The sequence below is a fragment of the Gymnogyps californianus genome, chromosome 1 (assembly GCF_018139145.2).
Source record: "Gymnogyps californianus isolate 813 chromosome 1, ASM1813914v2, whole genome shotgun sequence".
Taxonomy (NCBI): domain Eukaryota; kingdom Metazoa; phylum Chordata; class Aves; order Accipitriformes; family Cathartidae; genus Gymnogyps; species Gymnogyps californianus.
In genome coordinates this window covers 86,415,328-86,441,034 of record NC_059471.1, presented here as the reverse complement: position 1 = coordinate 86,441,034, position 25,707 = coordinate 86,415,328, and the positions used below count along the sequence as shown (strand labels likewise).

General features: G+C 39.5%; 1 protein-coding gene across 4 annotated transcripts in view; it reads left to right on the top strand.

Moving 5' to 3' along the window:
- The window catches only part of MAP7D2 (MAP7 domain containing 2), an 88,527-nt gene that overhangs the window by 46,695 nt on the left and 16,125 nt on the right, over window positions 1-25,707 (top strand). The window contains exons 1-9 of one of the 4 annotated variants that reach the window (XM_050901043.1): window positions 984-1,016; window positions 3,910-3,987; window positions 7,287-7,450; window positions 15,848-15,962; window positions 16,892-16,990; window positions 18,937-19,047; window positions 20,369-20,491; window positions 23,466-23,614; window positions 24,686-24,813. In XM_050901043.1, coding sequence (XP_050757000.1) covers window positions 992-1,016; window positions 3,910-3,987; window positions 7,287-7,450; window positions 15,848-15,962; window positions 16,892-16,990; window positions 18,937-19,047; window positions 20,369-20,491; window positions 23,466-23,614; window positions 24,686-24,813 — 992 coding nt within the window. In that variant the 5' untranslated portion in view covers window positions 984-991. Of the gene's footprint in view, window positions 1-983; window positions 1,017-3,909; window positions 3,988-7,286; window positions 7,451-15,847; window positions 15,963-16,891; window positions 16,991-18,936; window positions 19,048-20,368; window positions 20,492-23,465; window positions 23,615-24,685; window positions 24,814-25,707 lie in introns of those variants that run through there. The other 3 variants (XM_050901035.1, XM_050901059.1, XM_050901053.1) reach the window with 3 other exon arrangements.

The window sequence follows — 25,707 nt, the reverse complement described above, 5'->3', positions numbered from 1 at the left end:
GAACGCACAACCAGGCTACATTTACGTCCTGACTCTTTAAACATGTCGTTTGCTGCTACGTGCCTTTCTAACTGAGGGATCAGAGGCTTAGCTGTAAATATGAGGAAGGCTCAGGATAAAGCTGTGTATACAGACTATTAACCTGAGGTCACTTATCCCAGTGAAGGCTTTTTTGCTGTGGGGTTTTCTTTTTATTCAAACCTTGTTCTGCCCTCTGCTGGCGGTTCGTGTTATGAAACAGAGATGGCGTTACGTTATTTTCATGGTAGAGTTACCTGTGCTAGCTTGCTGTTTGCAATCTGCTTTACCAAACAGAATTTGAATTCCTGTCATTAATCAAATTTCTCGCCATAGGTAACTGCTCTGCCCATTACATTTATGATGTATATTGTATGAAGATGTGTAGTAAATACGCTAATTTTGGCCTTAAAAAAAATCATCCCAAGGTACAAGTTATTACCTAGAGAGTAGTTATTCTGTCCTTCAAAGCTGCATTTACTTTCTGAAGGCAAGCAAATTTCTGATTTTTGGCAGGCATGCTGATTTGTGAAGTCAAGTGCTTGAGTTAAGAAATGCTAATATTGAGGATGCCTGTGCTGTTTTAATGCTACCCTTGCTGCATGCATATGCATTTGATGCCTGTACTTATTAGATTGTGTACTATTTTCCTCCACGCAGTTATTTGCACATTGGTGTGTTGCACATGTAATGAGCGGCAATTCCCTGTATTTGTTGTTTCACCTGTGACAGCCAAGTGTGGAGTGCTGTTCTCCAAGACAGACTTCAGATTATAGTTCTGTCTGCTTTCCAGTTTCAGAAAGAAATGAAGCAAGAAGCACTAAGCACTTTGAACTTGGTTCATCTCTTGAGGAGGCTCATCCTATGCACTGAATAAGTGAAGGGACCTGTCGTGGTTTAAGCCCAGTCAGCAGCCAAGCACTACGCAGCCGCTCCCTCGCTCCCTGCCCCCCCCGCCCCTGCTCCTGGTGGGATGGGGAGGAGAATCGGGAAAGAAGGTAGAACTTGTGGGTAGAGATAAGAACAGTTTAACAACTACAGTAAAATATAATACTAACAATGATAATAATGAAATAATAGTAATGAAAAGGAATATAACAAAAAAAAAGGGGGGGGGGAGAGAGAGAAAAAAAACCCCAGTGATGCACAATGCAGTTGCTCACCACCTGCTGACCAATGCCAGGCAGCGATCCGCTCCTCCCGGCCAACTCCCCCCATTTATATATTGGGCATGACGTTCCATGGTATGGAATATCCCTTTGGCTAGTTCAGGTCAGCTGCCCTGGCTGCGCTCCCTCCCAGTTTCTTGCAAACCTGCTTGCTGGCAGAGCATGGGAAACTGAAAAATCCTTGGCTTAGGATAAGCGCTACTTAGCAACAACTAAAAGCATCAGCATGTTATCAACATCATTCTCACACTAAATCCAAAACCCAGCACTGTACCAGCTACTAAGAAGAGAGTTAACTGTGTCCCAGCCGAAACCACGACAAGACCTAAAAGGAAAAAAATGCATAATATATGTGTAAAAGGAGGCAAAATAAGGATTGTACAGACTGCTTCAATTCTGATACATCCTCATTTCTTAAGTATCTGGCATTACAGCCTTGATCTTCTTTTAATATTAACTGAGTGGGGTTGCGACATCCAAACTCTTGAGAAAGCCAACCTGAAAAATTGTGCATCAACTTTGGATAGCTATGGCAGTTGTGAGAAGGGCCGGAGCTTTTAGATCCATTTCTGCCAGTTGCATTCATGAAGCAATCAAAGTAGAGATAAGTTTGCTGTAATTTTATCAACAAGCATAATGGGACATATTTGTGCCAATGGGTTTCATAAATAGTTGCTGAAAGCAGGAGGGTGATGAGAGTCAGTGCAGGATTTTGTGAACCTAATCCATGGACATGAACTGTCTTGCTGTTCCTCTTCCCATCCCTTCAGCTTATCCACATCCTGGTTTCCATACTTCAGGTTCCACCTCTCCACCTGAGTTATGTCCCTTGCCTCAGAAGACCTTAGCACCTGCCTCTGCTTGCCTCTCTCCCTTTCTCCAGCCTCCACTTGCTCCCAAGCTCAGTCTTCCCTCTTTGGGCTCTTGATCCCATCTTGATTTCACTTCCTCTACTGCTTCTAGCCTGAATTGTACGCTTCATGCTGTTTTGACTTTCAGACCACTGAAAAACTTTCCATTGGAGCTGTAATTTAACTATGCTGACAACAGGATTCCCCTTCTTGGCTGCTTATTGCAGGCCCCTTCAAAGTAGTTGCAAACCTTTGCCGTGGTTGCTTTACTGAGCCGCCTCCTCTTCTCTCCTCCCTGTTTGTCAAATCTAACAATAAATGACAACCAAGTGAACAAACAAGCGGACTAGTATGGAAGTAGGATGAGTGTTCAGTAATAAATAGATATGTATTTGACCCACAAATTCTAGTTGTAATTAACCAGCTGGGAGCTATAATTGCAATTTTCCAGAGGCCTGGCTGCTGTCAGGTAGTCACCATCTGTGTGTGCAGAGGAGGATTAGAGATGGTGTTTGAAGGTGCTGCTTGGGGAAAAAGCAAGCTGTTATTCTAATGGGGGACAGCTGAGACCTGCATTTTTCACCAGTCACAAGGGACCACCAAGGCTGGTTTTCAGCCTTCCTGCAGAACCATGCCTTTTACAGAAAGGCACTTGCTATGCAAAATCTATGCTCCCACAGACAGGAGAGGAGCCTGCAAGTGTGAGTCTTCAGGAAGAGAGTCAGGGTTACAGTCTGAGTAACTCTTCCACTCATATTTATCTGATAAAATTAACAACTGCAGTTCATAGAGCAAAAGGGAAGGGGACTTAATTGTAATTCAGTAACTCAGTAGGGAGCCTAAATAATGATTGCAAAGGATGTAAACTGGGCTGTGAGACACTATGCCTGTTTGCACTGCAGCCCTGCTAAGACCCCCGGAGATCCTGAAAACAGAGAAAGGAGGGCACTGGAGGCCCTGTCAGCTGTTTTAAAAGGATAGCATCCTCTAGCTGGTCTATCAAGTCACTAGTTCATGAGCTTACCTGTGGTATTGCAGAAGGTCCATCTAAGGTCCATCTGGCTGCTTGTTCCAGGACATGCAGGCAGGTGACCCCGATGCACCTCATGTGTCACAATCTGCCTGCCTGCCTGCCTGCCTTCTTAAATTGGGCTTTTTGGTGGCTCTTGCTGTGCAAAGAACTGAGATGTCTGGATCCAGGTACAAAACATCCTTAGGCAACCTCCTCCCAAACAAGTAACCTGCTTTTAGATGCCAACTCAAGGAGGAAAAAAAGTGTCTCCTACCTGGAAAAGAGGGCAGGAGGGCTGCTGCCTCCATAGCCTCATCCAGTGCTAATTGCTGGTTGTTGAAATGAGCTGGTGCTAGTGGTTTCCTGTGGGCAAGGAAGCTGTGGGGCTGTGTTAAGCCATAAATAGAAGGCTGGGACTCCACATAGTATTAGACTATGAGAGCAGCATACTGCTTTCCTGAACTACCTTTTTCTTTTTTAGCCAAAAACTTTAAAATGAGGTTACTAACAAAGATAAATACATGTTAATTGTATCTTTATGGTTTTTCCCAAGAAAGTTTTAAGTTTTAAAACGAGCACTAACAACATGCTTGTTTGCTCTGAGAAGAGGAGTCAGGCATTTACACTGAGGAACTGTGCTTGGAGTTCGGCAGTAGGTAGGAGACTGTGCTCAAGATATATCCAAATCCCAGCTTGTTAACCCACTCACATACTAGTGCAAAATCGTTTATGTTGTTGGAGTTGTTAAATGTGGTAGATATGATTTGGGGGGGGGGGGGGGGGGGGATTTTTTTAGTTCTTTTGGATGCTTCTTTAGTTTTACTAACACTTTTTTCCCCCTCTCTCTCTCTGACTTCAGCCATTGATGGATTTCTAAAAACCGATGAAAGACAAAGACTGGCAAAGGAGAGAAGAGAAGAAAGGGAGAAGTACCTTGGTAAGATGGCAGGAGGTGTATGTATTATTTATGTATACATGTTAATAGGCTTAAGTTACTAACATGACATTTTTTCTGTTCTGAATTTTAAATGTTGTGGTTCAGTCTGTTCCTAGTCTTTATTGCTTATATTACTACTTTTAAATTATAAAAAATAAATTAATCTGTCGTCTTTGATTTCCATTTGAGTATTTAATATTCTATAATTACAAGTTGACTTTCTTCTTTGATTTATGTACTTTTGAATATAGGTTTATGTGCAAGATATTGACTGTTAGGATTCTGATTTGTAAAAATACCAAATAAGCCTTGAATAATACTCAGGGTAATATGTAGGATGATTTAGTGAAACAGCCTCAATTTTAGTTTATTAAGTTTTAGCCATATTAAGAGAGATCATGGAGTTGTTAAGTATGGCATAAAGGAGATACTTTTCCATAAGTTTTAAAATGGTTAATCTTTCAAGAGAGTAAGAAAAATTATTAATTCATGTCCTGAATAACATAAGCATTGATTTCAGAGGTTTTTAAAATAGTTGTTTTTAATCTACTAATACCTCCAGGGAAATGTTGAGGAAATTGCAAAATGTATATAGATTAAAAAAAATATATATAGGGGGCGTGTGTGTATACAGAGTTAATTTCATATATATATATGAATGAAATTAACTGTTCAAGATTGTTTTGGATTTTATATATATAAAATGTTGAACAGTTAGCTTCACTTTTCCTCATTGTAATAACAAGAAAGGCCAGTAGCACTGTTCCTTAAAGTTACCCGACAACGCCTATCAGAAGAAATTGTCAGTGTTTTATGATTTTGTAAAATTTAAGCTAGGCGTATATTTTGAGGAAATGTCATCTAAAACAGTATGGACACCTGTGTAAAGAACCGTAGGAAAATACTGTTTTTCTTGCAATAAACAAACAAACAAACTGTTGACCATTTCTTGACAAAACCTGAGGCTTGAGACCAGTTACTTGACATTTTTTAGTACCATGGGCTTGGTGAGCAAGATTCCTTTTGATAGTTTGTGTGAAAATCTACTGATGTTTAGTACTTAATCTCCCCAGAGGTTCTGCCTACATGGGGCATGCACCAGCCTGAGTTGTAGCTTACATCTCTTCCAGGTATACTCAGTCCAGACTATCTCTTGATTATCCCTTCTTTGCTGGTTCCCAAGAAAGTGACATGATGAGTAGATTGGAAAGGACTTGGATTAAAAAGCAGAAGAGGAGATGAGAGGGAAACTCAAAGCTGGAGAATCTGGGAGTGGTTGGCCCAGGGGATTTGGAGGGTGTTCGCTGCAGTTCTTGTCTCCAGACATCATATGCAGCTTCTGGAAACATACTTTTTTAGGGTTAAGACCATTTCTAGAATGGGGAGCTCTGGGTTTTGGTCACAGTTTGTGGCAAATTTCTTTTAGAAGTTCAGAAAAAAGCAGCGAGTTCCCCAGAAGGACAGATCTTTATGCAGCCAGCAGGTACTTTGCAGCAATATGGAATAACCTTTTCACCAAAGCCAAAACTCATTAATCAGTGGTTTAGTATCCCTAAATTAAGGAACAAGAATTGTATGTATGTTCATGATGACAGAATGGTTTGCTTCTCTGTCCAGAATGAGTCCCAGGTTTCACCTGCTTACTCAGAAGGTAATCTTAGCACAATCTCTGGACACCTCACTTTATTTTTGGTTTTTATCAACTCCAGCATGCTCTTTTCACCTGCTCTACCTGATGTGGCTAGTAGTTGTTAACAATTAGCGACTGGTTACTTGTCTGCCACTATCTCTGAGGTAACTCTTTATCTGTTGACAAGTCTGATTCTTCATGCATACAACTCCAGGCTCACGTGCAACCACTGACACCCCTCTCATACTGCCCTGTCCGGGGGGGGGGGGGGGGGGGGGGGGGGGGGGGGGGGGGGGGGCAAGAATACTGAATTCTCATAAGGCAAAAGGGGAAGACAACATCAACTGTATTTCTAACAAGAATAAGGTAGAAGGTGTTCTGTAAAGCAGGTAGGATGTGAGGAAGAAGTATTTTAGGAGGATCCAGTATTCAAGGGATCCAGCACGCAGCTGTTGGAAAAGGATCTGGTGTTGGAGGGAGTCTGGCTTTGAACCAAGGGCTTGAGGGTGGAGTGGGGCTAAGAGGAACTGAAGGTCACAGCTTTGGTTAAAAAGCCTAGGGGCAGGAGCTGAGGGAAAAAGGCTGATCTGAGAAGAGGGAATTGACGTGGCTGGGCAAGAGCCTGGGACTGATGGCAAGATACTGAGAGAGAGTTAGAAGGGCGAAAAATTGCTGTACAAGGGAACAGGAACTGAAAAAGCAGACTGAGGCTGAATAGGTGAGCAGGAAGAAGGACTAGCTCTTGTATAAACAGTGTTAATTCTGGCTTTCCCTAACTTTCAAGTTCTTAGCCTGGCAACTATGAGAATATTCCTTCTTTTATACCGGCTGTATGTGTGTTGGTATGTGACATTACAGGCTTGCATGTATGTAGCATGCTTAATGAACTCCTCTTTCCTGCCTTTTTATGGAATACACTTGCATGAGAAGTGGATTTTTCCTCATGATTTGTCACGTTAACTTCTGCTACTTGTTTTCCTATGTAAACCTGAAACAATGGTCCTGTATGTAATGTTGCAGTCTGAATTTCTGTAACAACAAGCTAATGTCTCAAGAAGATTATGACTCCAGTTGGAATAAACAACTGGGCAAACCCTCAATAATAGAAGTAATTTTTTTTTTTTTATGCAAAGAGGCAGAAGTGGATAACGATGTAGCACCGAATTATGAACAGAATGGTGTGTTTTCAAAGAAAACATAGAAAATTTAGCATATGTTGTTTTCATGTATTATTTTGAAGGCAGCCCCATAATGAGAAGCACAGTTTTAAAGAAATTCCAAGGGCTTTTGCTTCAACATGTATAACTGATTCACTTTAAAACCTACTGGGAACATTTGTTATGTCTGAAAAAAGAATTTGGCTTTAAGCTACAGAGGAATTTGAAACATAAACAAAAAAGAGTTAACAATTCTGTACACTTTTTTTACATAGGTAAGGGGCACAAACTGTCACCTTGTGTACAAAGGGCTTCCCTATTTATTTATTGAGCAAATCACTTAGATTTCCTAATCATTCCAGCACTTCTGTGCACTATATTTTTTTATCTTAGTGGACTAAAACCCCGTGTACTTGTATTTGTTGTTTTACTCTATTGTGTCATGTTATCAAATAATTTTAAAGCAGGAGAAGATTTGCATAAAGTGAAATGCACCTTTTTCTCTGCCTAAGCTGCTAGGGAACAGCAGATACTGGAGAAGGAGAGAAGGGCAAAACTTCAATATGAAAAGCAAATGGAGGAGCGATGGAGAAGACTGGAGGAACAGAGGCAGAGAGAGGAGCAGAAGAGAGCAGCTGTTGAAGAAAAACGCAGACAAAAGCTTAAGGAAGAGGAGGTAAGGTCCACTGGGAGATGTACAGCAGAGCAACACTCTGTATGGTAGCATTAAACATACGTGAATATTGACATGCATTAAACGTTGATTTCTTTTTTTCGCCCAGAGATATGTGGGCATTACTCTGGGAACTGCAACCACACATCACCATAGCTATAAATACCCTACTACTGCTTGTACATCAAAAACATTTTCCAAAGCTTTTTTTGTCTTGATTTTTGTCTGATCTCACAGAATAGTCATCTACTTATGCTCACATATCTGGGACTCTGACTGTCAGATGATAAAGCACTAGCTTTCCAGAACATAGCTTTTAAAGATGAATCTTTCCATAAAATGGCAAGATTTTTCTTACTGTTTTGTTTACTGTCCATGAAACTGAACTAATGTTTATGAAAATGTTTTGGTTTTCCTCAGTAATATAAAATCAGAAATTCTTACTTAAGGCAGTGAAGAATCTAGGCTGATGTAAAATTCTAGCACAGAACAGAATTAATCACATATCTTTTGAAGTATCTTCATACCCTTCCTCTCTTCTGCTCTCCCTGCTGAGATCACTTAAAAGTTCTTTTTTGCTCTAGTGAGTCCAATTTCTGATGCAGATCTCTGAATGCAGTGTGTGTATGTGTCTCTCCACATGACATTCTGTAGAAAACACAAGCACTGCTACTGCAACTGATAAAGAATCAATGATTTTTGGAAAAGGGGGCAGTGGTTTTTTTTAAAAAAAAAAAAAAGCCAAAAGAAGTTATTTCCCTAGTTCCTAGATAAAAAGACTCTAGAAATCTGCAGTTATTAACCTTCATTTTTTTCTGCCCCCTATCTTTTGATCAAAATATCCTTTGCAAAAGAGGTAAAACACTTCTGCATGGGATCAGAATAACATACTGCTGTCCATTGAAATTTTTTTGTTGTTTGATTTTTCACTTTAACCTGAAGAGAAGATTATATCTTGTCATTCTTCTTCCAACTGTAACATACTGATTGTGGCTTCTGCATAATAGCTGAAAATTAATTTTAAAATATTTTGTCATGTAGTTTGTTTCAAATTTTCATAAGAAAAATGGCAAAAACAGAAACAAAGGGTAGAAGATCTCTCCCCTTCTGTGGGAACATCATTGACCTGATGTGTTCCTTCCCCAGTATTTCCTGCTGTAATAACCTTTTGTAGCTAAGCAAAATTGATCCCCTTTATGGGGGTTGTAAGGGAAAGTGGTAAGTACTAAAACTTCCAAAACTCAGTCCTCAGAATTTGCACCGGAGGTGGGGAGGGAGGGGAAGAGGTGTGGGAAGAGTGAGCAACTGCCTGCTTTCCCTGCCTGCATGGTTTGCCTGGGCTGGAGAAATCAGAGCAGGGTTGTCAGATGTAAGAGAGGCTGTGCCAGGTCAGACCCAAAGGTCTGTTCAGTGGGGACCCCGTCTCCTGTAATGGCCTCCTGCACTTGCCCAGAGATGGACGTAAGAAGAGACTGAGCACACAGTGATGTTTCTCCCAAGCATCAGCAAGGCTGCTATAGCTCCCCAACACCCTGTACATGTGATGGGAGACTTCTCTAGTGGTGAGAGAAAGGCTTGCTGCCTCCAAGTGTTTGGTCATAATATGAATACCACTCCTAGCTCTGCTCACTGAGCTGATCCTTCAAGCTTAAACTGTCCAAACCCTTTTGGGAGCCAAGGCAGGCCCAGGCCTGGCTCCTTTCCCTTTTCCTTTCTTCCCTCCCCCCAGGTTGAGGAACCTGAGGGAAGGCTACATGGGCAGGAGGACAGGAGAGGATGCTTGCTTGGGGGTGGATTAGACCTGGTGGGAGGAAAAATCCAGGGGTCTCTGAAGGAGGGGAGGGTACATAAGGGAATAATCTGTAGAACAGAGGAGGATGAGGGAAGAAGAAAATTGGGAAAAGGAGACACTACCACTTCCTGGCTTCCCTTCATAGTTACTTGTCATTCCCTCATTTCTTGAATTCCACTTGAATTCTACTAAAGGATCTGCCACATCCCACCCCCCTCCAGCTCTTCTGATGAGCCCCTCAAACCCCATATGTGTAGTAGCAGTGGAGGTCTGAGTAAGGATGGTGATGAAGTCGCAGCTCCCTGGGCATTGCAAGTTACTGTTCATGAGTCATTCTGGACATTTGAGGCCTTCTTTACTGGAAGAGCTTTGAACCTGTATTTCCCACACTTGTGTTTGGGGTGGGGGGGGCCCTGGCCAGTGAGCCAGTATACTGCAGCATGTCCTCAGCGTTTCTCCTTTTAACACTGGTTTACACTGGGTGGGGACTGGAGCACCCATTTTACCTGCTGTCCTGGTTTCAGCTAGGATAGAGTTAATTTTCTTCGTAGTAGCTGGTATAGTGCAGTGTTTTGGATTTAGTGTGAGAATAATGTTGATAACACACTGATGTTTTTAGTTGTTGCTAAGTAGTGTTTGTACTAAGTCAAAGATTTTTCAGCTTCTCATGGCCAGCCAGCAAGAAGGCTGGAGGGGCACAAGAAGCTGGGAGGGGACACAGCCAGGACAGCTGACCCAAACTGGCCAAAGGGATATTCCATACCATATGACGTATATAAACTGGGGGGAGTTGGCCAGGAGGGGTGGATCGCTGCTCGGGAACTGACTGGGCATCGGTCAGTGAGTGGTGAGCAATTGCATTGTGCATCATTTGTTTTGTATTTTCTAATTCTTTTAGTATTACTATTGTCATTTTATTATTATTATAGTTATAATTATTTTTCCTTCCTTTCTGTCCTATTAAACTGTCTTTATCTCAGTCCATGAGGGGTTTTTTTTCTGATTCTCTCCCCCATCCCACTGGGTGGGGGGAGTGAGCGAGCAGCTGGGGTTAAACCATGACACCTGCTCATCAGGTGTCTGAAGTGCCAAGTACAGAGATTTTCTTCCTTGTTCTCTGCCTTATTGGTTGTCCTTTCTATCTTCCTTAAGTCTTTTTTCCTTGCTTTTTAACACAGCAGAAGGTAGTGCATATTTGTGATAGGAACAGGTTATATAAATCTCTTTCTAGAAAATATTGTTGTTGCATCTGTAAAAGTTTTAGAGAGATGAATGGCTCTTAAACTGTGGGGCTTGTTGGCTTCCTACATCAGAGCATCCTCTGCTTGGCTGGTTTGCATGCAAAGGACTTCTCAAAGAGGAGGCAGCTGAAGTTCGATGTATTTTGCTTACTTTTTTCCCCTGTACAGTGCCAGTTAAGAGACGGTGGGTTTAAAGTCTGTGTTGATGGGAATGGAGATGTTCTGGCAGAGTTCTCCTCTGGGGCAGCTGGAGCTTGTTGCAGAGCACAGTGGAAGTGTGTCCAATTCCTCAGTCAGGAAACGAATAGATGTGTCTGAAAATCATCCTGTCTGCACTGACTGCACCTTTCTTATCTGTAGATGTCTTCAGTAGCACTGCCCTTCCCTCCATATTACTTTTAAAGCAGCTTACTTCCTTTAGTAAAAGCAGTCCCTGAGCCAGAAGGAAAGAGGTGTGGTGGTGTTCACCAGAAGCTATTAAAGAGTTGCTTTTAACACTAAGTAGCCAGTGGCTTTGGGACTGGATAAAAGCAAAGCTAGTCCTTGTTCAGTTAAAATAATTTTTTCCATTTCCCTATCTTGAACTTCCATGCGACTTGGTAATACCTTGCAAATAAATGTCTAGCTGTACACAGGGTATTGGGAAGTCTCTGTAAAAGCTGTGTTCTTCTGTTCTTGTATTCCATAAGACAATATGAGCATCACTTGTACGGGCCATGTCAAGGATACTAGTGTGAATAAGAGCAATAACATCCATCTAGTCAAAGATCCATTTTCAATAAAACCATCAGATTTTTTTTAAAAGGAAATTGATAAAATTAGTACTGATCCTACCAATATACTAACATTTAAATGAACCGCTACTGGTATACAGCATCAAATCTAATCCCACACTTAAACTTGAAAGATTGGTGTAAACTGCTAAATGGAAAAGAATACCCTGCAGCATTGGAGAGATTGTTTTGGTGCACACGCACTGTTTGTTACATTTGTAAAAAGTATGCACTTAAACACAAGAGAGCGATAAACTCTCAAGATGTTATAGTGTTAATTACTTACTATATTATAATTCAAAGTTAATTACTTTTTGAATTATAATATATGGAAATAATAATTGCTTTCCAGACGTATTTTGGCAATTCATATACTGAGTGGAATTCAGTTGCATGAGTAATAAAAAAATTTTGCTGTAAACTGTTTGAGACTGCTATGCAAGGAGTCTCTCAATTTGCTGTGCGGTGGACATGAGAAGAGTTTAGTCCTCATTACAACGCTGACCGTCCTCTGCTCCCCCCTTGCCATTACTTGCTGCTGCAGCTCCCCATGTACCTTAACGCAGGGCCTTCATTTGTCCTATGTTGTTTTTTGATGCACACACCCTTAATACACACCCATAATTGTAATTGGTTGAGAGCAGAAATGAATTCTATTCAGAAGGGTAGTTAAACTTAAAAATACTGTATAGCTTTTTAATGCATTCTTTAAATATAAAATAACAGAGCTCTTTTGTTGCTATGTGGAAGAACCACTCAAAAGATGAAGCCAACTGATAATATCAGGAAACAGTGAGCTACTTACCTACAGTGCTGATGAATATATAAAGTGAAGAGGAAGAGGTTTTTTGGGCTCTTTTAGATGTTTGTATTGTAGGTATAAGGTAGATTGTTTTAGAATTGTTTGCACAAATTATTTTAAGTCATAATACTTGTAAAATGAATTTTTTCCTTGTTTTCACATCTGTGTCATGTTTTACATAGAGAAAAGGAAGGTACTTCAGTCAAATTACTTGTATTCTGACTATTGGGTTTTGGGTTGGTTTGGTTTTGATTTGTTTGGTTTTTTTAATTCAGACAGTGCAAACATTTGTTCTGTTGCTTAGTCTGAGGAAAACCTCGATGAATAACTATGGATTTTGGAAAGTAACATGTATATTAGATACTAGCAGTAGATGGCTCTCTTTTTATGGTTTTACTCATTCTTAATTTAACCTACATGCAAAGCTTGTACAGTATAGTTTTTTGTGGAAGCTCACTATATCTTTAGTGCAGAGACCGTTTCCTCTATTTATAGCTGTTAGAGTTCCCAAATGAGGATCACATGGATAGTTTGGTATGTTTTTAAGAAGGTGCTTTGTCTGTAACATAGACAGGAAGGTGTTTGCGCATTGTTTGCTGATGAAGGAATGCTTTATTGTCTTGTTTAGTTTTCGTCACAGACCAAATTATTAATGTATGAGTTGTTTATGCTATGCATCTGTGTCTTATTGTTTTCTTTGGCTTTTTAGTTTTGTGCTAACTTAAAATGTTTTTTAAATAACTATCCTTTCTTTGTGAAACATGGCCTTCATATTGTTCTTTATCTAAGCTGTATCTGCAGGGTTTCATGAGGTTTAATAATTGTGTTCTATAGTGCTTTAATGAAAGGCTCTTTGCAAATGAGAGTGAATGATCCTCTCCACATCATGTAATTGAAGATTTCAACTTCAGATCGTAGGTAGCATGGGCTTTCAAATGTGTATGAAAAATCATTTAATTTCTTTAATCTATTTCATCATGCATTTTATTCTTGAAAGAACGCTTTCATAGTAGGTAGTATAAGTGTATTCTGTGGTTTGCAAACTACAGAATATTGCTGGTCCTTGCTCCAAGCAGCATTAAAAAAAAAACAAAAAAAACCCCAAACATAAATCACCCGGATAATTGAAACTTGACTGCTTTCATCTTATCTTTTTTGATTAATGTATAACAGTATTCATTAGATATGGAAAGAAAGAAAGATTCTGTATAAGTGTATGCTTTAATGAGAAAGAAATGGGAGGGTGATTTTCCTTTGTAAAGAGTGTGAGTAGAAAGGTATATTGGGGTAAGGTGCATAGTAGAAGAAAGTAATGAAAAGAAGCAGACTGCAGAGAAGAACTGATGATGAAATAGGAGGTGAGGTTTGGAAAAAGTAAGTACAGAAAAGGGACTCAAACAGAATTAGATTAATGTTGGGAGGTGGGAAGTTAAAAGCAAAAAGTGTGAACTTGAAATGCAAAGCCAGCACACACAGATTTTAAAAGTGAAAATTGCATCATCAAGTAGCAAGAAAAGAAAGAAAGACTGTAGCAAACTAAGTCAGGGGAGTGACTTTGGATTCCAGAGGCTGGAAGATAGCTTTCTTTTCACACCCAAAGTACAGACAAGAAGTGGTAGGATATTCAAAACTGTGGGGTTTTTCTGTGCTGTTGCAGAAGAGGCTGTGCTTGAGCTTTGTGATGCTTCGTGCGTTTGCTCTGTAGGGAGAAAAAGGAGGAGGAAAGAGGCAGAAAGAGCATTTGCGTGCCTGCCTGGACACTGATGGCACTGACTAGACAGAACGGGGAAAAAAAAAGAGGAGAGGGGGCGGGGAAGCAGCTGCCTGCTTTCAGTAGTCTTTGCATGATGTTCCCTGATAGACCGTGAGCTAAAGACATAGAAGGGAGGCAAAACTGAAGTGAGAGCTCAAAACACATGACCAAAAGATCATCTTCCTGGAGATGGCAGCAGAAATTGTAACAGCAGGGTGGGTTACCTTGCCGAAAGGTAACAGGGACAGGACAGCTGAGAATGATTAAGAGAAGAGAGCTTAAAGACAAAAGGTAGTGGCTTGCTGTTGAAATTAATGGATAATTGGTAGCAAGGTTGGATGAGGTGGAAAAAATGAGGTCAGAAATAAATTACTGGAAGTCATGGTAGTAGAAGAGATTCTTCAAAGACATGGAAGAGACAAAAGTATATTGCAGATAACCAGAAGATGATGAGAGGGCATCTGATGTTGTAGAAAGCCAGTGACGATAGACAGAGCCCCAGGAAGGTAACACAAAGTTTACAGGTACATGCGTAAAAGTTCCAGGCATGGTAGTTACTGGAGGTGTCTGATGTTAGGGTCTGATCTGCTGAAGGAGATCCATCAGAGACAACAGGCTCAACATCAGTGCAGAGACTGAAGGAGACATGCTTGAACAGAGACTGAAATTTTGTGGTAAAATATCTTGGGGAAGGGGAATAGGAAACCTAGACCAAAGTCATCAATCAGTGAGAGAAAGAATCTGGCCAAGAGAAGCAGGAGAGGCTTTCTGCGCAGTTGATCTGAGCTACCAAAAGATATCGGTACAGAGAAGGGGATTGATAGAAATGGAAGGGGATATGATGTAATCACAGAAACCTGCAGGATCAAGAGTTTGAAGTGGATAGAGTAGGAGTTTTATGCTAGACCAGAAGGACATAGCAAAGGTAGTAAGTAATAGGATCAAAAATACTGATAGGATTAAAGGGCTAAAAACCATTGGGGCAGGAGTTGGAGGCAGGAAGGGTAGACTCATCTTGCACAGTAGGGGTTGGGCTGCTGAAATGTGAGGGTGAAGAGGTTGCCAGATGTGAATGAAGTACTGGGAGGAGGAAGAAAAGAGGGTGGTAGGTGGGGAAGAACCAGGTTTTATCTGCTTGAAAGGAGGAAAAGAAAAGGTGCAGAGATCATTGCTACAACAATAAACCACTGAGGAACTAGCAGAGGGAGGAGGTGGGAACAAAACTGAGTGGATGTCTTTGAGTGAGAGTTATGAGGTGGTAGAGAAGGGAATAAGGCAACCATACATAGCTGTAAGATAAAGGTAGAGCAGGATTTGGGGAGAGAAAGAAGTCTCCTTAGTCTTCCCCATATGAAAATCCTAACTCATCAAGCCGTGGAGAAGAACATGGGGGTGGAGGGGAAAAAAAAAAATCTCAGAACAGCACGATCTGGGCATACACTAAAAAAATACACAGGGGAAAAAAATCAGAAGCTCTTAAATGCCTAGACTGTAAAGAACATAGTGGAAGAAAGGAGGGAGGTTTTGTAAAAATAAATAAATAAATGGGGCATCCTGCAAAGTAACCTACTTTGGGTTTGAAGTGATCATTTATCTGCGTGGCTAGGAGGAGCCACTGGCATTGCAGCAATTTAGCTGTGCTCAGAAAGGGATGGAAAAAAATCCTGAGGTCTGCATAGACAAGGAGGAGTTAATGCTTGTCGAGCATTATTCTTACACAAATTAAGTCCAGAGCACAGCAGCAGCCTCACCAGCAGGAGCAGATGCTAGGCAGTGATGCAACCTGTGTTATTTACTTAGGCCTCTGTAGTGACCTCAGTGGCTTGCAGACAAAGGATACACATATCTGGAGGTAGGTAGCATGCTGATACCTTCTTTATTCAGTCCTTTTTCTTTTATTGCAAACAAGCTCCTGTAATCATCTTGGGTGGAGCAACAGGGGAACTGTGTATTTTTAGCATGGTTTCAGAAGGAGGAAAAAAAAAGCCCCCAAAGAATTGATTCAGATTTGGTTTCTGTTTTTGTACCAATATAACCAGGAACGTTTAGAAGCCATGATGCGTCGGTCCCTTGAACGCAGCCAGCAGCTGGAACAGAAGCAGAAGCGATGGTCGTGGGGAGGAGCACTGGCTGCAGGCTCAGGAGGGAGAGATGGTAAGTGAAATAGGCTGCCTGCATTGCAGATCTTGAAGTGCAAAATGCATGAGGTTGTGGAGATAGTAAGGATGATGCATTTTATAGTTAGGGTGGTACTGTAGGGGCTACTGCCTTGGGGTGTGAATAAATGCTTTGTAATTGCTTGCCAGGCTTCCTCTCTCTAATACCTTCTGGGGAGAAAGGTCACTCCTAACTTTAGGAATGCAGGTCATTTTAATAGAGTAACCAGAATCTGTTTGGAGGATGCTAAATGCTAAAATTAAAATTTATGCTCTCTCTCCCTTATTCTCTTCCCCCGCGTTGTCTTCCCACGCACACAGTTAGCAAATTTAATATTCGCCAAAGGACTGAGTGCTGTCTAAGCCTTGCAAAAGATGATCTGTTTTTGTTTGGTACTTCTAAAAACCTGACGGGAATTTCTAGATGACTACACAGCATGTGCAGTTTAAAAGAGTTCAGTTTTTTCCCCTCCACATACTTTTTGTTGCTGCTGTTTTTGATTTGGCTTCAGAACAAATTCTTTTTATTACATAATCAGTCATGTACTGCTTTTATATTTCAAAAAGATGCATGTTTTTTGTTTTAAATCATATAATTTATTTAAATTTGTCAGGTTTGAATAAATTGATGTTATGGGGAAAAATATCCATGTTTGGGTGATGATGAAATATGATAGTTACTCTTTTAAACAGTGTGTAAATATACTTAACTGTAAAAAGGCAAACTCTGTTTCACATCATAGTTTACATGGTATGCCATCAAAAAGGCCAGGAAATTAAATATATTATGATAATAAAAGAAGTCTTTTATACTTTCAGAAAGAAACTAGCTTGTCTTTGTGATGCAGTTTATGCTTAATTCCAGCTCCCCCAACTTATTCAGTAATTTCTTTCACCTCTTTTTGCTCTGATTTCTCTGCTGTGTAGGTGAATCAGAAAATACCCCACCCCCTGTTCTAGGTTTAGCTGCCAACACCCTTCCTCCAGACCCTGTGACCGCTACTGCTCCTGCTGATTCCTTCAATGGTATTTCAGAGAATCACAGTACCATCATGTCTCGTTATAACTGTTCTAATCACTGTAATCCATCCACTGATCTTGTCCTTCCTAACCACTGTTTTCTTATTATTTCAGTCTGGTACTCTACAGCATTACCCTTAGCGATGTGGACCAAATGTCTTTTTAATTTCCTTTTAATTTTGCCATAGTGGAGCAGTGCATGCCTCGCATTCCAGCACAGTAGAGGCATTTCATGGTTTTCTCACTAACTGTAGACTCCTACCGCTCAGATTCTCATCTCTGTTAATTCTGCGGATGCTCTGTGTTTGTGTGTGTGTGAATATAATTACACATATATTTGACAGTTCTAATGGACATGCACAGGTGCAGGTGCTGTTGAAAAAAATTTCAGTTGCACAGTAAGAGAAAATGTGTTATGGAGACCATGTTTCATCAAAACAGTCCTCTTTTTCCATCTCAAGGGCCTTTTTCTGCAATATTTTAAGAACAAGCAAATTTGATATAAAGAGCCATGCTATGTTTTCAGCCTCCTGAAGTGGATTTTGGCCAAGCTGATATTTGTAACAAACTCAAGTAGTTGCCTTTGTTTAAGCAATTGCGTTTTGTTTTCTTTTATATTGTTCAGTTATCCTTTTTTTAAGTAGTTATTCCCATAAAAGGGCTGTGAAGTAGAGGAGTCCTCCAAAATTAAGAATGGATTGCATATAGGATTTCTAATTTTGATGGCAAATGTACTTGGCATTTTGAAAACGTAACACAGCCTGTGCTTTTAAGAACTAGGTTCCTTCTCTCCCCCCCGCCCCCCAAGGAGGAGCTAGGCTTGGATATTTCTCCTGCAGAATGCACAGTAAATGTTGTTCTGCCCATGATCTGACAGAACTATTATTTCTGTGCAAACAGAGTCAAATTTTTGTACTAATTGTTGCTCATGTACAAAGAGATTGGGATGTGCAACTGATGTTTTGCAGCATACTAGCATTATACCTGCTTTTTTAAAAAAAGCAAACATAGAGAATTGTATTGTTTACTGTAGTAGATGGAGGCAAATCTTGCAGACCCCACTGAGGCAACGTTTTGATGGATGTAATAGGGAATGCAGTAACTTAGGGGCTGCAGAATTAGGGCCACGTATATGTCTCTAGCGGAAAATATTTTTGTTTCTGAAAGAAATAAAATTCAAATTTAAGGGACAAAGCATCTATACTTTTAGCTTCTGAGCATCATGCAGTGATCATCATATACTAGTACACTGTAGTAATACTTGAATAGCACTTTTCTGTCATTCAGTTGAATAAATGGCAAGGTAGGAAAATAGGTATTGGCTCAAACAGACTTTGTCAAACAGTATTTCAGAATAAAAATGAAAGCACTTGGGGTAGTACCAAAAAGCTTGCTTTTTCTTTTTAAATATTCTCAAGCACAAAAAGATCAAGCCAAATAGCTGGTGCCAGATCAGTCACTGAAACAGTGAGTTCTCATTGTGTGAACGCACAAATGTTGGTTATTTCATTTTTCGTATTAGAATAATACCTGAGGTCTACCCCAGCTCTTCCAGACTGAAAGTAGAGGGGAGGGGGAATGGAGATGAGGAGTTCAGATTTGTCATGTGTGCAGTTTGTTTTCTTTAGGTAACTTTCTGCTTGTATTGGTCTTGAATATCTTGTATCGGAATGGCTTCACTCGTTCAGACCTGATATATAATTATTTGCCTGTGGCAGTATAAAAGATAGCCTGTCGTAAAACTGGAATGTTAAATTCACAAGCAGAAAAGTTGCATCCCAAAGCATGTCTTATAAAATGCTGATCCTCCAGCAGTCGGAAAGAGCTTATCTCATGCCTTATTCAGTGCTATGATCAGTGGCAAGGGCCACAAGTACAAACGCGAGGTTAATTTTGGGAGTTTATCAACACTGTGATGCGAATACAAATATCTTCAATGCGTCTCTCTGCAGCATGTGACAAACTTTCAGCTTCTACAATGAATCTGCCAAAGCAAATGGAATCGCCAATCAGTAAGCGCCTCTCCTCCTCCACAGCGGCAATAACACATTCCCCCGACAGAGGCAAGTGAATATGCTGGTCTCCTACCAGCATAAACTCTCCTTCTGCTTAAAGCACTTCTTGTCCATATAGCTATGTAACTCGCTTATGTCTATTATTCAAAAGAACTCAAACATTTGAGGGGTTGTAAGTTAATACAATAAAATAGTTCTGCAGCCTGTCCTGAGACTGTGCTGCCATGCTGGAGATCCTAGTCCAAACAAACGCTGTGAGTTTTTTTACTGATTCTTTTTCAATTTTTGATGCTCCAGCAAACAGGGTTGTTAAGTACATGCTGCAACTGCAGCAATTTCCTATAACTGTACAGCTTGTGATCTTCTAGCCAAATAACGAAAAACAAGCAAACCGAACATGTGGCTTGACAATAGACATGGGATGTACCGTGGGCAGAACTATGTCCGATAAGCCACCTGGGAGACTTCAATCTGGTGACCAGAGTTGTAGAGCCCTTTAATTTGATTTGAAACTCTGATCCATGAGAGGCTCAGCAAAAGATGATCATCTTGCGGGATTAGTGATTACTAAACACTACAGAGAGGACTGAAGGGTTTTTATCCCACTGTGAACTCTTTGGATTTTTTTTTTTTTGGTTTGTTTTGTGTGTCTCTTTTTGCTTCTCCCCTCCCCCCCCTGTTTTTTGACTCTAATAAGGAAAAAATGTATTGGCTGAAATAAGTGACAATGAAGGCTTATTTCTAGAATTAAGAGAGAAGGTAAATTTAGTTTAATTTCCGAATTGCTTAATGAAAACATCAATAGCTTTGAGGTTATGATGATAGATGGCTGTATGTATATGCATGTAATAGGAACATCTATAAATATCTGTCTTATATAGTTGACGCTTATATTTATGGAGTAGGAAGGAATGCAGGCATATTGTATAAATTAGACTTATATAATGCAGTGAGACTGCAAATTTTAAATGCAATCCCAGTATGGTTGGCGCATTAGTGAGTAGCTGTGCTGTTATACCAAATGTTTCACCTTGTCTACTGGGGAAGAAGGCAAGCCTTTTTCTTGCTGAGTCATGAAAGCAACCATTTTGCAGAATGGAACATGCCTTTGTGTAAGAACAAAATGCAACACAGTCTTAACTTTACTGTATTTATTGTACAGGTGGGAAAATAATTTAAAATTATGGAGAAACTAGAAACCTTTTTTCAGAGGGAATGAAAATTATCTTTAAATATTTTAAGTCTCAAACACTTCAAGACTTTTTTCATTTCATTTAGTCATTTCATCATTTTGTTTCAGTTATTTTAATGTAACATTGTTTTATTTCTTTGCATTTTAAATTTTATTTTATTTGCTCCCATCCTTCAGCTCACCGCATGCATCTTAGTCCAATGGAAAACTTTATTGTTTCTCGACTGCTGACTCCCACACAGTCATCTTTAGCCAGAAGCAGAAGTACATTAATGCTTTCTGAGCAGTACAATAATCCAGGTAAAAATGTGAATTACTCACTTTGAAACTGTTAAGGTATGTTTTTGGTTGCATTTGAGTAGTTGCTGAAAGAAATGGAGTACTATGAACCAAATAACAATTTACATGATAGTACAAAATCAATGATGAACTAAGTTGTTCATGATAGCAGTGTATTTAAAAGCTTGGAAAAAGACGTCATCTTGTCTGTCTTGTTCTGAATGTCTTTTTAAAAAGAACAAAGTTTTTAAAAAAAAAAATTGAATTAACAAAATCACTGAAACCTAAGCCAATTAAAAACTAAATATATTCAGTTAAGAAACAGTTTTTTAGACCAGTGTGTGACACCTCTCAGAGGCTTGATTTGATATATTAATGGCATCCTCTTTCATACCCAAACAGTATGTAGAACAAAAATCCCAGTGCACCATTTGAGTCTTAATTATTTTTACCAGGGTTCCAGTTCTTTGCTGTTAAATTACTTTTTGCCTTTAACTATGTGACTGTATGTGTATTTTTATATATACGTGTGTGTGTATATACACATACAAGTTGATAGTTAGAGGAAAAAACAGACACTGATAGGAAGGTGTCAGTTCCAGAAATTATTGATCTTTAAGAAACTAAAAATTAGGGATGATAGTTACTGTTCCTATCTGTAAATGGCAGTCTAATAAAATGCTTATTTTGCAAATATCTACAAAACTAATGTTTCCAGTCCTGCTAATGCTTAGGCAAGTGCCTGACTTCCAGAGTAGTTTCTACCTATAAAGCTATACCTGGTCACAGTATTTTGCTGAAACAAGGACACAAGTTTAACAGCTGGTTTTACTTTTATTAAAAAGAAAAAAAACCCCACACCCAAATGCCTGTCTGCAAAAGGAAACATTTTTTCAGGATAAAACTAGTTAGATGGTAAAAGACTGATCTTTATGATGAGTATTTTCATACGCCATGGTTGAAATAGGCTCAGGTCCTGCATCTGTGCTTTTAATACAAAGCTATTTAAAAATTAATTGCAAAGTAAGCCTAGTTCCCTTTGTGCGTTAGTTCTTTGTTGCAGTGCATAGGGACATTGATATTGAATGGCTCTAAAATTACTTCCCTTGTTTCTACATTAAAAGCAGCATCTGTTGGAAGCAGAAATGTTGTCATATAGTACTTGGCCCATGAGAAGATTCCCAGTTTAATTACTGCTCAGGGATCAACTACTGCTAAAACTGAACAAAAGCCAACTGGAAATTAGATCAGTATATTCTGCTTAAAATTTTGAGGTGAATTGCTGGGGCCACCTACAGATGTTGTTTTCCATGTTGTATTTGATATTGAAGAAAACAGTAGGGACTTCCTTTGTCCTTCCCCACTCGTTTTGTTTGTGAACTCCCAGCTTTATCTCTCTCTTCATCGCAAGATCTTTAAAGTAGCACACTAGCATGTCTGACAAGGATACAATTTGGCCTGCAAACTCGTTTTTCCCTGAGCTGAAACAGGAGTGCTGATTCTGCGAACAGCTCTCTGAACCAGCGTCCTCTTGTCATTTCCTCGCAAGGCAGTCGGGCTGTAGCACAGGTTGCAAACAGCATCAATACTCAGAGTGGCCATTGACGGTTTTGTCAGTAATTGCCAGCAAAAGGGTTGAGGGAGATCTCCCATTTGTCACGTACTTCTCTCCGTATAAGTAGCTTCCTGAACAGGGAAGAGGGTTCTTCCTTTTCAAGAGCTCGTACTGTGCCTCATGCCATTATGTTTGGGTCAAAATTGCTCTGCTCCTGCATTTTCTGTAAGCTTAGAAATGAGGAGCCTCAATTTAAGACTCTTTCTCTAGGGCAATGCATTATTAATGTTACTCTGAGTCAAGATATTCAGGCAAACAGTTGTTATTGGACACATATAATTAAATTTTTCTTACAGTTGAAGTAAAAATACTTATCTTAAGCAGCATTTAAGTTTCTGAACATTTTTCTTAATATTCAGTGCACTTTTGCCAACTTGCTGGAAAGTCAGTCAAAGAATACACAGGTCGAGTTAAACTTAAAAGCATACAAAAAGGCTTCATAAGAAATTTTATAGGAGTGCCCCCAATAAAAAAAATACTGGAAATGTGAATTCCTTTACATTTGAGCATAATTACTGCTTTTCCAAAGTCAATATCCTTCTTGACTTCAGTTGAATAAGGTTGGAAACACACTGTCACATGGTTACAATTAGTGTCTGTCTTATTAACAGAGCATATACTGTGTTGATTGTTCTATAGGTATGTGAAAATTTCATCTTAGAAGGCAGTATGAACAAAAACAGGAGTAAAACATCCCATTTAAAAAAATCCTGTTCATATTGCAAATAAAGAAAAAACACCCAGAAAGAGTTGCCCCATAAGCTGTAATGCATGTGTCGCACTCAAACTGATGTCTAGCACAAATAGCAATAACTGAAATACCTACAGCAGCATTTAGTTTAGGTTTGGGGTTGGTTGGTTTTTTGTTTTTTGTTTTTTTTTTTTTTTTAAATTAAGTATTATTTAGAAAAGCGATTAAGGTATTTAGGAGCCTTTGCCATGGTTAGGCTTTTTAAAAAAAAAAAAAATAAAATTCCCTATGCTTCTGTCACCTTTCCTGTTTTGCAGTATTGCAACACCCAACTAGAATTGTTTGATTACTCTTTTTATCATATGCAAAGGAAGTTGGAGTTTTCGGAAGAGAAAAGAATCACAGTCATAGTCAGGTGATTCAAAACGTATATGAGTAAGAGAGCGGTATTTTAGAGATAATTTTAAAAAAATAAAAATCCTATAAAATGTTACTTTCAGTTGAGGCATTTTTAGTAAACATGGGACCATGTTGAATGTGTTGTATAATGTGATCTTCTGAAACACTTTTAAAAAAAACCTTGAAAACTACCTTTGAACATTATAACATAAAAGTATGCTGTTTTCTCCTCTCCTTTACTTCCTCTCTGTGCTCCCTTTTGCTCTTGCTATTGTACTATAACTCTTTAGTATTCCATATCTGTCCTCGTGTAGCACCAGCTAGTCCTCTTAAATCTTCCTACAAGCCTTCCCCCACCCGAAGCACCGACAGAAAGAAGGCAACTTCACCCTCCACTTCCGATGCCATGAAAGGGGCGGCTGCAGCTGAAGTTACTCAGGTGGGTTTGCAATGGTTTTGATTTCACTTCTAGGTAAACTGATGCAGCTTCTGGTTGTTATCTTTCCCTTTACATTCATAAAAATAAAGTGCTACCCCTGTTGTAAGAAACAGCAGTAAGAAAGTAAGCCTTGCATGCATCTGTTGCTTTTGTGCTCCTGTTTAGCAACATTTTAATATCTTCTTCCTCCTGGGAATCAGTGTTGAGTGCTGGTATTTGAAACAGCAACACCTTTATTTTCAGGGAACTGAGATTTCTGGCACTGAAGTATATGTTTCTGGACTTGCCTGTAACTTCTGGGAATGGGGATGACAAATAGGTTCTCTCTACTGAGTATGAGTATCCAGTCTTGCTGGTTAATTAGCAAGCTTCATGTATTTCGGAAACTTGCCAAGTGTATTGACAATGCCTCTGTTCTATACCAATTGCGTAACTCTTTCCGTGGACATTTTTAATGCTGTTTGCTTAAAAGATGCATTATTGATCCACTGTAGTTTCCAGAAAAGCAAAGGCAAGTCATTCACCTTCACTGAGTCTATACAATGTAAGGCATGTTTTAAAAAAAAAAAAAAAAAAAAAAAAATCTATGCTAGGGCTGTAAAATTCACATAAGGTCCTGTGTCTTGTAATAGTTAAGAGTAGGGGGATTCATACCATCTAAATTAGATGCAAGTGAGAGGACCAGAACTGGGAGCTAAAGATTTGTGTAGTGTCTGTCTTTGGTGTGATTCACAGTGTTACATCCAGCAGGATTTCTGCAAGATACCTGGGTGCACTACTGATCATGTCTAAGAGGTGTTGCAGGAGCATATAGATGATTTTGAAAACTCCACCCAGTGCCGCCACCCCTCCCAAGAACTCTTGGAGAGGGTCTCATGTGGTGTTACTTATCTGCAACTTGTATACTATGTCCATGCAAGACATGAGGGGGTGGGGGGTGTTATGTCTATGTAAAATAAAAGACCATTGCACCTCAGTTACGAGCTAGTGTTTAAAAAACTTTTATCTTAAATATATGTTACACAACTTTTTGGTCCTAATTATGGAAACTAAAATGAACTGTGCTTCTAGACTGAGAAGATAAAGAAAGAGAAGCGATCTGCAACACCTGGTTCATCATCTGGTATGGGATCTCCTCTAAGAAGGTCTGATTCTCCTGCTGCCATGTCTAGGAGATCTGCATCACCTGCAACACCTAAGTATGCCTTTCTTATTAGTGGTCTAATATGCTGTGAGCTTCTCGTTAACTATAAAGGAGACATAGATTACTGAGGAACTTCCTTTGAAGTGTTGTGTAAAATCTATTTAATTTTAGTTATACGTATACACATATACAGATGGAGGGAGAGGGACAGAGAGATGTAGATGAACAGATGTAATATATGTAAGATTGTGTTAGTGCTCACTAGAGACACTTCTCTGCCTTTTCTCAGTCTTCTGAAATTATCACGGTGCGTTTCATAATTCATGTGAAATTTTATTTAACATTTATTTTTAAACATGCTTTTGTTTTATTGGGTTTTGAAGAAACTCTGCCTAATGTGAAGAAACGCACAGAACATGAACACTAACTAGAAATTCCAGCATTTAAAATATGCGTTTCCTATTGCTGGCATAACCATCTGGTTCCATAAATATACTTAACTATGAGTCATCTAAACCATCGGTTTTAATCTTTGCTTATTTGCAGACCTCTGGGTTTGCTTGTTGTTGTTGTTGTTGTTGTTTTTTTCATGCAGAGTTGTGGACCTATAGCATATCTGGGCTTGCTAGCAATTGAGTTGCTTTTCTTAGTTGTCTTTTGTAGACACTCAAAACCGTAGTCTGTGTACCACAGCTTGCAACTCACAAGTCTAAGCAAATGTGTCTTCAGCTTTCTTAGAACAGGATATTAAGTCTGTCTCAAATGCAGAAGTATGCTAAAGTAGTCACGGTCTGCAGTAGTTGTCCGATTTTTTTTGTTTTGTTCTAGGTTTTTTTCCCCCCCCCCTAGACCCTGTTCATGGGTCCCGCTTCTCTCTTGAGAATTATCTCCTTTTATCTGATTTTTTTTTAAAAATTATTTATTTTTAATCTGAACCTGGCCGTATTCT